This window comes from Phyllobates terribilis, unplaced genomic scaffold (genome assembly GCF_046119375.1).
Source record: "Phyllobates terribilis strain yellow unplaced genomic scaffold, ASM4611937v1 Scaffold_5__5_contigs__length_657084704, whole genome shotgun sequence".
NCBI lineage: Eukaryota > Metazoa > Chordata > Amphibia > Anura > Dendrobatidae > Phyllobates > Phyllobates terribilis.
This window is the reverse complement of record NW_027362765.1, coordinates 414,810,191-414,822,648: the sequence shown is the minus strand read 5'-3', so window position 1 is coordinate 414,822,648 and position 12,458 is coordinate 414,810,191. Positions and strand designations below refer to the sequence as shown.

General features: G+C 42.8%; 1 protein-coding gene across 1 annotated transcript in view; it reads left to right on the top strand.

Annotated features, from left to right (window-relative positions):
- LOC141273396 (alpha-2-macroglobulin-like) overlaps positions 1-12,458 on the top strand; it is a 155,210-nt gene that overhangs the window by 36,162 nt on the left and 106,590 nt on the right. Inside the window, exons 14-16 of the mRNA XM_073685164.1 lie at positions 5,018-5,163; positions 6,811-6,960; positions 10,244-10,411. Coding sequence (XP_073541265.1) covers positions 5,018-5,163; positions 6,811-6,960; positions 10,244-10,411 — 464 coding nt within the window. The remainder of the gene's footprint in view (positions 1-5,017; positions 5,164-6,810; positions 6,961-10,243; positions 10,412-12,458) is intronic.

Below are 12,458 nucleotides of genomic sequence, written 5' to 3'. Positions count from 1 at the left end.
GAATAATGTTTTTAATATGCTGTACTGCATGGCTCTTGTAAGGGGCATTAAAATCGTCTTGTTAAGCTACTGTGACCTCCACGTCTCTTCCAAGGGTCGTTAATATTGTCTTTTTATTCCACTGCGACCTCCACCACTCTTCCAAGGGGCATTAAAAGCGTCTTGTTAAGCTACTGTGACCTCCACGTCTCTTCCACAGGGCATTGATATTGTCTTTTTATTCCACTGTAACCTCCACCACTCTTCCAAGGGACATTGTTATTGTCTTTTTATTCCACTGCGACCTCCACCACTCTTCCAAGGGGCATTAAAACCATCTTGTTAGGCTACTGTGACCTCCACGTCTCTTCCACGGGGCATTGATATTGTCTTTTTACTCCACTGTAACCTCCACCTCTCTTCCAAGGGGCATTAAAACTGTCTTGTTAAACCACTCTGAACTCCACGTCTCTTCCAAGGGGCATTAAAACCATCTTGTTAAGCTACTGTGACCTCCACATCTCTTCCAAGGGGCATTAAAACTGTCTTGTTAAACCACTCTGAACTCCACGTCTCTTCTAAGGGGCATTAAAACCGTCTTGTTAAACCACTCTGAACTCCACAGCTCTTCCAAGGGGCATTGACATGTTGTTTTTAATTACCTCTAACCTCCACGACTCCTGCAACGGGCATTGCATTTCCTCCTAATTTTTGTCAGCTTTTGCTTTTCAATGCATAGGCGAACACTAAGGGAGACCCACTCCCCAATAATGGGTAAAAGGTTTTTAATATGCTGTAATCCACGTCTGTTTCAAGGGGCATTGCAGTGCCTAATAATTTTTGGAAAGCCTTCCATTCCCTGCTTAGGCCAACAGTGTACAGGAGACCCAGTTGCTATAAATGGAAAAAATGGAGTGCCTCGAAATTTTTGGTAGGCATTGCATTCACTGTATACCTTATAACTGTGTAGCTGAACCGCTCCTTTTGGTACAGAAACATATCCTACAAGACATGTGTGGTTGGCAGGCCTGATATTGATGTGAATGGTCCCTGTTCCTCCTGCTCTTTCTCCTTTGCCACCACCTCATCCATCATTCATCACCTGAAGCTTTGTTTTAACGAGAGTCATAGAACTGGGATAGTAGCAGGAAAACATCCAGCAATCCTCGAAGGAGGTAGAATATGCGCCAAAACGCTGACCACCTCAGGAATAGCTGCTACTACATACATGCGCTTGCATTCCAAGGAACAGAAAGCTAAGGAGGTGGATGGCCTCATGATCATGAATAATTTACTCGTTGTGTAGGAGGCCGACCACTGCTGCTGTCTACCTTCTGAACTTTGTGTTGAAGCCTGATTGACCCAGGACCCGCAATCCTCTATGTCTGGAGGACGTGTTGCATCCCAGTGTCCAACTGAGTCCCGGCTTCCACAATATTAACCCAGTGTGAAGGCGTCAGTGAGATGGACCATTCCTGGCCCCATTCACTTGTCCACGTGTTTGTGGTTAGGCTGTCCTTCCCACTAAATGCACTGGGGAGGGCACAGGTAATGTTTTGGTATGCGCGCTTGTGTATAAGGCGCACCGGGACAAATAGGGGCGGCTGGGGACCGTTTATGGACACCCGGCCACCCCCACGCGGCTGGGGACTGTGTGTGGGCACCCGGCCGCGGGGCGGCTGGGGACTGAGTATGGACACCCGGCCGCCCCCTGGTGGCTGGGGACCAAGCGTGGACACCCGGCCGCCGGGCGGCTGGGGACTGAGTATGAATACCAGGCTACCGACGCAGCCATGACGTGGTGGCCAGATTCCACCTCCACATGCCTAAAAGGCCCAATTTCAAGTGCAAGCAAGCTAGCAGTATGGTATTGCAGCCTGGGGGTGGGTGGGTGGCAGGCTGCATACCTGCGCTTGTATTGCAAGTTATGGGGGAGGTACAATTGAACACTGCCCTGGGACAAAGACTTGCACGGGGATAGTTGCAAGTCTGCATCTTCTGATGCGGCAAGGATCAATTCTGATGGGCACACTTTTAGGCATTGACCTGGGTGTCAGAGATGCTTCCAGGGGTCTTCCCCATGCTGTTCCCATGTCTTTTTAGCACTGTATGCATGTGTCACACAGCACATGGCCAGATAAGGTTGTAAAATGTTAAAATGACATTTCCGGGTGAATGCATTTGTCACGGTTGAAAGCAATACAAACGTGCAAAAACGCATAAAAAATGCTACTTGTGAACATAGCCCAAGGTGTGGAGGAGTATTTTTGTTTTTGGTTATTTATTTTACCTTATACACAAGTCTTTACCCTGGAAAGGATGTTCCTTAACCCCTTTCCGACCTGGTCAGTAATAGTACGCACCAGGTCGGGAAGGCCGGTTCAGCGGGGGCTCCGGCGGTGAGCCCGCACTGAAGCGAGCACATGTCAGCTGATTATTGGAATCGCAATCCACCCACGGCTGTTAACATGTTAAATCTCTGACAGTGGCATTTAACTTGAGCTTCCGGGAGTCCTAAGCCCCGCCCATCAGTGACCCCGTCACGTGATCGCGGGTCACCAATGGGTGGGCATGACAACTCAGGGTCTGCAGCAGACGCCTGTGGTTGTCATGTCTCAATTGCTATGAGCGCCACCTAGTGGTCAGCGCTCATAGCAAGTGAGCATTTCTCCTGCATACAAGCGATCTGCTCATCGCTTGTATGCAGTAGAAACAATCAGACAACTGCTGCTTATAGTCTCCTCTGGAGACTATAGAAGCAAGCAGAAAGTGTAAAAAAAAGTTTTTAAAAAAATAACAAAAATAAAAAATATATAAAAGTTTAAGTCACCCCCCTTTCGCCCCATTCAAAATAAAATATATATATATATATAAAAAAAACACATACACATATTTGGTATCGCCGCGTTCAGAATCGCCCGATCTATCAATATAAAAGAAGAATTAATACAATCAGTAAACGGCGTAACGAGAAAAAAATTTTAAACGCCAGAATTAAGTTTTTTTGGTCGCTACAACTTTGCAATAAAATGCAATAACGGGCGATCAAAACATCGGATCTACCCCAAAATGGTATCAATAAAAACGTCAGCCCGGCACGCAAAAAATAAGCCCTCACCTGGCCCCAGATCCCGAAAAATGGAGAAGCTAAGGGTCTCGGAAAATGGCGTCATTTTTTTTGTTTTTTTTAGCAAGCTTTGGATTTTTTTTTCACCACTTAAATAAAAAAGAACCTACACATGTTTGGTGTCTATGAACTCGTAACGACCTGGAAAATAATGATGGCAGGTCAGTTTTAGCAATCTGTGAACGTGGTAAAAAAAGGACCCAAAAAACAACTGTGGAATTGCATTTTTTTTGCAGTTTCACTGCACTTGGAATTTTTTTCCCATTTTCCAGCACACGATATGGTAAAACCAGTGATGGTGTTTAAAAGTACAACTCGTCCCGCAAAAAAATAAGCCCTCACATGGCCATATTGAACGAAAATTAAAAAAGTTCTGGCTCTGGGAAGAAGGGGAGCAAAAAAGGAAAACACAAAAACAGAAAGACCCATGGTCGTTAAGGGGTTAACATATTTCACAGGAAAGCACTTTCACTTTCGTTTTTGAACGTTTTATTGTGAGCCTGTAAAAGTGGCTTAATACCTCTGACCACATTGTTGACAGCAGTGACCCGGGGGTCAGAAATGCTTCCAGGGGCGATCCCCATGCTGTCCCCATGTCATTTGAGCACTGTCACTATCGTTTTGGGCACTTTTTAGGCTTTCTACAGACTGCCGGGGGAGCCGCCGCAAAAATGTTCGGGTCTCCCATAGACTAACATTGGGCTCGTTGCTCGGGTCGAGCACCCGAGTATCACAGTGAGCTCGGCCCGAGCTTCGAGCACCCGAGCATTTTAGTGCTCGCTCAACACTAGTCATCAGATTTCCCATTGCAAAGCATGTACATTGTGACTTAAAAAGGCTAATGTAATTACTTTGAAAATCCATATCAGATCGAATAGGTAATCCTGATATTAAAGGAACATCAACAAAACATATTTACTAAACCCTGTTTATAGGGAAAACCTTTTTTTAAGCATTTTAGTTGGTGTTTAATTTTAATTTCTATGTCACTAAACGCAAAAAAAAAAAATGAAATATTGTAATTTTCACACTGGCCACTATAGCATTCTCAATAGATAAACTTCCTGTGTTTAGATTATAAATTTAAAATACAAAATTTATTTTCAAAGTTAGTACACCAGTTTCATCAGGTCCACAAACAGACCCTGTTTAAGGTTATGTCTCGATCAAGGCTTAAATGGTTTGTCCACTACTTAGGCAACCCCTTCTCGTTACTTATGTTTGGCCCTTTTAAAATAAAAACATCTATACTAACCTCCGGTGTGGCGCAGTTCCAGCAGAGTCGGCTCTCGCGTTCCCGGAGCTGACGTGCGGTTGTTATGTCACGTAGCCCGGCTCCCAATCAGTGCTGGCGTCACTGTCCCCGTCTTCGGATAAATCGAACATCAAGAGAATGTCAGAGAGCAGCCGAAGCCCTGACTTCCTGTTGATGTTCAGTATGTCCGAAGGTGGGGACAGTGACGCCGTCAGAGATTGGGCGCAGGGCTCCTGTGACATCACAACCTCACATGAGCCCCAGAAACGTGAGTCCCGACACAGTAGGTGAGTATAGATGTTTTTATTATAATGGAGCCAAACATGAGGAATGAGAAGGGGATGTCTTAGTAGTGGACAACCCCTTTAAAGCATTTGTTTTCCTGTTTATACATTCCGAAATATACATTCTCTAATTTTCCTTCAAAGTAACCATTTTACATGTTACTCTTTTGTGGAATAAGTTGTCATTTTCAGTTCCACTATTTTGGAGGTAAATTTAACTAATTTTGCTGTGTTCCCTGTACATAAATATATGCAATAGGTGGGTCAGTAGAACAGCTCATAAATAAAGTTCCGAAGAGCAATAATAAGTAGCATGACTTATTTATTCTGATAAAAGTAATAACAATTGTTTGTAATGTTTTTTTTTAACAGATATCAAAGGAAAAGTCACCTTGAACCTCCCTATAGGTGCAAGCAATTCTAAGATTGTCTATGTCCTCATTTACATTTTGCTGCCTAATGGAGAAATGTTAGCCGATGCTGCAAAATTTGACATACTTAAATGTTTCAAGAATAAAGTAAGTTTTTTTTTCCACTTCTTCACACACAACATCTGGTGAATAACTGGTATTCTGAATGGTGTTCCCCAATGTTCAGTGCTGAGTCTATGACTATTCAACATGTTTATTAATGAAACAAAAGATTGGATTAATAATGTTACTTCTATTTTTGCAGATGTCATCTACTATATACAATAGATGAACATAGGTACATAAGATGTATGTAAGTTATAGGCTGAATTTGACAAACTGAATGTTTGGGCATCCACTGGCGGATGAAATTCGGTCTGTAGAAATGTAAAGTTATGCATCTGAGCACTAAAAACAAGAGGGCACTAGTGTTGAGCAAACGTGATCGGATAAGGTGTTATCCAAGCATGCTCGAGTGCTAACCTAGTAGCTTCGCGTGCTCAAATACTATGTTTGAGTCGCCTCGGCTGCATATTCGACAGCCTCAAAACATGCAGGGATTTCCTGTTTGTTAGGTTATCCCTGCATGTGTTGTAGCTGTCGAACAGTGGCGAGACATGCTGCCGTGGTGACTCGAACATAGTATTCGAGCACACCGAAGCAATTCAGTTAGGAGTCGAGCGTGATCGGATAACACTTTATCAAAGCACATTCGCTCAACACTAGAGGAAACCATTTGTTATAGCAGGAGTTAAACTAGGAGAGTCACTTGTAGAGAAGGATCTGCGCGCACTTCTAGATCATAGACAAAATAACAGCATGCAATGACAATCCAGGTGCAGATATACCATTGGTGCAACCTGTACAGTTGCATATGGACACAAGAGATAAGGGGGCCAATTGTCACTTCCAAAATAGGTGGAATTTTTCATTCTGATGAATTATTGGACTGCAAGGAGCCCATATACTGTTCTTGCACAGGGGTCCTCTTCTTTGTATTCTGCCAAAGGCTGCAGCATATTATCAGGAATTAAAAGCTGTATTTGAATTACCATTTCCCATTTTTTTCTTCATTCATACACTAGAGAGCAGCAGCAAGATGGAACAATATTTTTTATAGAAAAAAAAAATCTGGAAGTTTGAATGCGTGGGACAGGGATGCAATACTACACATGTACATAACACTAGCATGGCCTCCTTTGTAATGTGCAGTTCAGTCTAGTAATCAGTTCTTAGAAAGGATGCCCTAGAGTGAAAAAAGGTACATAGAAGAACCATAAACCTGATAAGGAACATGGAGCATCTTAGTTATCAGGAATAATTAAAAGAAACTAAAGTTTAATAAAATATGCTTATTAGGCTGCTTAGTGCACCCTTGGTGTAGCCAAAAAGGCAATGTGCACCTTTCTGCTCATTAATTTAGCAAGTTCCCACCTCCTTCACTGGTGATTGACAGCCACTACTGGCCTAGAGTGAGAACTGTCCGCAGAGAACACTCAGTCAAGCCAGTGCTGTCAATCACCAGTGAGGGAGGTGGGGACATGCAAAACAAGTGGGTGGAAAGGTGCATTGTGACTCGTGTTCCCAGAAAAAGGTGGTACACCAAAGACCATATAGCGCAGTAGGTTAAACAGATGGAGCACCAGGACATGAATGCTAAGTAATATCTATAGACAGAGATTCAGTCAGGAAACTGGACTGTCACTGGTGTCTTTATTTTATCAATTTTCTTATTTGGTTGAGATTTTTTTCCAGGTGTCAACTGAGTTTTCCCAAGGTGAAGTTCTTCCAGGATCAGATGTGTCTCTCCAGGTTCAGGCTGATCCTGGATCTCTGTGTGGTCTTAGGGTGGTGGATAAGAGTGTGGTACTGATGAGACCAGAGAAAGAGCTGACTGCTAAGAAAGTGAGTGATCATATCATTTATAGGACAGCAAGTGTGTATACCAGACCTTTATGTTATTGGGATAGGGATCTTTTAAAGGAAAGGGGTTGTCCTGTATTGTGTGTTTAGGAGCCTCCTGAAAACTCCCCAGCCTCATGTCTTCTTGCTTCCTGGGGAGCTGATGACCCTGCTTGATTGACAATTTGGACCAGAGCAATTGTTGTGTTAGTGACTAAAACAGTGTGCTCTAAAGTGAAAATACACGACACAGGTTTGCCTCTACAACTTCGGAGGAACGAAGTAGTATCAAAGCTGTCCGGAATTGTGAGTCTACAACATGCACTCCTTCAGCTTCAGTACAGTGCTTACAAGCTCAATAGATAACAGCTTGTGAGTACTGCACATGTTCAGCAAATGCTCCCAGATGGCAGAGGTGGCCACTAACCTAGGCAACGAGTTACTAAAAAAAAAATACATTTTGTGCGATCATCGGCATTGCGGACGGTTGCAGGAGCTGCCATTACATGCATTATTCTGGTCTATAAAGCAGACCAAAGTAGTGTATGATGCAATTTTATTCCATACAGAGCATCAGTTTATGTAGTCAATGGGTCAGGCACACTGGCTATAATGACTCCATGTGCCGTCTGTGTGCGGTCCACAGTGCACACAGACGGATCATATGCTTGTCTGAATGAGCCCTAAGTGCAACAGAGCACTCAATTTGGTTCGATTGTATTCAGCTCAATTGCATTTGGCTATTAGTAGAAGCGAATGAATGCAGTGGACTTGTGAAGGAAATTCTCCATCCATCAACCAAGGGAAGGAGGAGGGTCACCTCACAAATATGATAGATTTGTAGGGATGTGAACTGTCTTACCCTGTTCCTACCCCTGAAGACAACAGACACATCATGTGAATACCGTCAAGCGGTTTGATATGTAAAAGTAACTTTTGTCTAATGTAATGTAGTATGATGAAGTATGGTTTGTTTGCTATGGATAGCCTAACCATCGAGTAAGGATAATAGGTTTAGCATACAAGATAGGAAATGGTTAAGGATAGAGGCAGTCCAGGGGGTGGGCACTAGTGCTGATAAGAAGGGGGGCACTGCCTGGTTAGGAGAGTTCAGTGTCAATTGGTGAAGGCCAAGTTCAGGTGTGGTGGGCTGCTAGGGGCAGCATGTGTTGCTTGTTCCAGGCAGTGGGAGGCATTACTTGGATCCTGTTAATTCTGGACCCTAAGGTCTAGCATAGGGGCTGCCGGACACATCATGTCCTCTGATGCACAGGGGAAGATGGACAGGGACCTGATTGACAAAAAGTAATGGCCAGTCCCAGGTGTACTACTGAGGCGGATGAGAAATCCCTGAGACCGATAGAATTGTTGGGCTTGGGGGTAGTCCAGGATGAGCTAGAGACAGGACTGAAGAGGAGTTGTGCTAAGAAGGAGGAGAATGTTTAGACTATTTGGACTGTTTAGTAAAGGTCTAACTGTTACAAAGAACCGGCTGTATTTTCTCATTGCTCATATTAGCCAATTGTCATAATATTATTAGGTATATTTTCCCCTTTTGCAATGTTTTTGATGAACTTGGAAACGTCCTTTAAATTTCCTCAAAATGTATTCATTAGGACAAACATCCATCTAACAAAGCCTCTGAGTGGGGCAGTGCACACACTCTGGATTAGCCCCCAACCAACAGCTGGGAGGCATCTAGTACTTAAGGCATCCTTGCCTGTAGGGTCGTGCCTGTACAACGCCCTCATTAGTGTTTAGTTTGAGTTTGTTTCCACTAGTTTGTTGTCAGATCCCTGAACCTATTCCTGAATCTGTCCTAGTCTGAACCGAACCTATTCCTGAACCTATTGCTCAATCCGTTCTGCCTGGGCCTAATCCTGAACCCTGAATCCACCTAATATGATCCTGAACCAATTGATGTATTCTGCCTGAACCTGGTCCTGAAACCATCTTGTCTTATATTGAACCCTATACCATCCTGACTGAACCTTGACCTATTGAACTTGTCATGTCTGAGTCAGAACTTAGTCCTGAGTCAGTCCCGTCCGAACATCCAGTTCTGTCAAAGCCTGATCCTGTTCCGTCTGAACAGGCTCCAACATCCAGGATACCGGTGATTCCAAATCCTGTCCTGCCAGTGATGCTGAGTACCAGTGTCCATCCTGTCTAAGGTTTCAGAATCCTCACTGTCTGAATCAACACCAGTGTCTGTCCTGTCTAGTGTTCCAGAATCCGCATGATCTGAACCACTGTCTGAATCAGTACCAGTGTCTAGGACCTTGAGTCTGTGTCTGTGACTGCGATCCTCACCTTTGGGGTTAGCTGCCACAGTACCAGGGTCTGCCCTTGGAGGGGTACCTACAGCTACCTGCAGCTCAAGCCTAACTCCATCATCAGGAGTTCTAAAATCAGGTAGCGGCTTAGCCATGCCCCTCCAGGGTAAGCTCAGCCCGTGGCGCAGTTGGTCCACAATTCATGAGCGTGACATTATACAAGAATATTCTGTAAAAGAAAAACCCGGCACCAACACTGTCCTTGTCATAGAAAATCTGGGGACAGTCTTCAAAGTAGCAGGGATCTTGGGTACCAGTAAAAACAAACAAATACTGTGGAATGTGAGAGAGGTAAAAACTGGCACTCACTGTATCTTAAAATCTCCCTTTATTCATGAAGTTTAAAACATGGCAGCAGGTTGAGAATGCATCTCAATAAGGTCCTGAGAACTGCACCGTACGTTTTGCCATCTCAGACAAGGAGTAGGAGGCATTTGCATGACATTGGGCTTCAAACCAGACGTCTTGAAACAGGTACTCCATTGACCTCACACCACCACCCTCAAAGACTATTATGGTGTAGAGCAAGAATGGCAATAGATGTCTATCCTCTTCAGCAGTTGATCCTGCTTTTGTCCTGGACACAACTATAGTTAGAGATTGGTCTTTCTGGAGACCACATAGGCAACACTATGGAGAGTCCTTCAGAAGGAAACATCACACCGGTCCTACTCTCAGCATTATAGTGCCGGGTTTCATAATTTACAGTAGCCAGACCACTCTAGTCTTCATTTTAGGTTTACTAAGTCTTTAATTTGGTCATTACATTAATTTGATCATAGAACCAGTGATAAGTTCATTTTACCAAAGTATTCCAGGAGGCGCTTTTCAACACTACAAGCAATTGTAATGCAAGAAGACAAGTAGACACATGTGGTTTTGCACTATGATTCTATTCAGGATGCTATTTATGTTCAAACTTTTAACATTTTCTTTACATTTTTTAAAAGGTTTTTGACCTCTTCCCCTCAATTCATCTTGGAGGGTATGACTATCGTATCCAAGAACATGAATTTAAATGTGAATATGGAGAACTTATTGACTCACCTCCCTTTTTTCCTGATGACCTTGGGATCCAAGATGATAGTGGCAGTGTGGATGTATATAGTGTATTTAAGGTAAAACATTGCATCATTTACACAAAATTACATAAAGCGTCTTTATACGTATCTAAAAGCACCATGAAAAGACCAAAAATAATTGGAGTCACAAGAAAATCTTGCCCCTAAAATAGTGCATAGTTTTATCTAGACTCTCTAATAGACCATGCAAGGAAAGCAGGAAAGAGTTGCAGTTGTGATCAGACTATTGAAAAACATTATTTTCAGTTGATAGATGACTTCAATTTTCAAGCAAAAAATTATTGCAAGCACTGTGATAGGTGAAATAAATTATATTGCAAAAAGGCCACAAGCTCAAGTGTACAAAGTGAGCCAATGTCCTAAAAAATGAGAGCTCAATATTGGTCCTCAATCCTCATGAATACGACAAACAGGCGTATATGAGGCTGTACAAAGGCTCAATGAGTCCCTCCATCTGCTGCAATATGGTGCTTTCATGCAACTTAATAATTAAGGTCATTCTTCCTAGAATAAATGCTTTTAAGGGAAAATAATTTTATAATACCACATGTGATATAGTATGCCTTTGTGCCAGTGTCTGCCCTTCCTGTCTCTGCTTCTGCTGCCAGGTGGCACCACGCTTTTGTTGCAGGCGATGGAAGGAGACTATTCTAGTTCAGCCATGACCCCACTATCAGTATTTTGTCAGTATTCGGCCAGTATTTTTTCTCAGGAGTGGGAGCCAAAACCAGAAGTGGATGATAAATGCAAAATTGCTGACTTGTTTCTATTATACCTTTTCAATGATTGTTCCTCACCTGGTTTTGGCTCCCACCCCTGAGAAAAAATACTGACCGAATACTGACCAAATACTGATAGTAGGGCCATGGCCTGCCATATACTCTGGTACTTGTTCTGTCCTTACTGGGAGATCATGAGTTAACTTATCAGTGTCTGCTTCCTCCTGTGTGGCCTGGGAGGGGCTGCAATCTATTTAATCTCCTGAAAGCCTGCTGTCCACTGTCAGTTATAATTTGACTTGCTCCAAGAGAACATCTCAGTGTCCTGCTTTGACTCCCTGTAGACATTCCTGTTTTTGACTGCGGCTTGTTTTTTGACTACTCTTTTGCCTTGTGATTTTGTCATTTTATTGATCGCCTGGTTCTGACTCGACTACCAGAACATTCTTCTTGCAAGCTGGCATCACCAAATGGCTGCTAACTCCATAGCTCCAGCCTAGCGGTTTCTGTTAAATCCAGATCTCAATATAGAGATTAAAGGGTAAAGACAAGGGATCTGGAAAACAGAGCAGCTAGTACCAATCTTATTTGTAGTAGCCCTTTTTAGAGCTTCCAAATGACCATGATCAGTGCTCCCATTACAGCCTCTATCGGAGACATACAGGGATATAATAGGAGTACTTATACTTTTATGAGTGCGGTCTAATGGCTCCTCATTAAGTTTTATGGAATTGTATTATGTTTGTGTACATGAGGCCATAAACTGCAAATATCTATATTATTATGCGTTATGTTCATCACATTTAAAAACCTAGAAGACCTTTTTTTTGGCCCTAATGACCAACTTTTTTTTCTTTTTCTTTTTTTTTGTTACATTTAGGAGCCATAATTTTTTTTTTCTCTTTTATGAAAACTATGAGGGCTTGCTTTTAGCTGGATGAATTGTATTTGTTAGTGGCTCCATTTTATAGTACACATAATTTATTAACTAACTTTGACTTTCTATTGATAAAAATTAGTGTTGAGCGAGTGTGTTTTGTTAACCCTTTCGCCGAGTACGCTCGGGCCGAGCTCCGAGTATTTATAGCTGCTCGGTGATATGGTTGAATCCCTCCCGTGTGCATGATTTGCAACTGTTTGACAGTTTTAATACATGGGAGGAATGTCTATTTCTTACACATTCCTCACATGTAATAAAGCTGTCAAACAGTATCAAATCATGCACACGGGAGTGATTCAACCTTATCACCGAGCAGCTATAAATACTCGGAGCTCGGCCCGAGCGTACTCGGCGAAAGGGTTAACAGAACATACTCGCTCAACACTAATAAAAATACAAAAAAATGTTTTTTTTACTAAGCTTA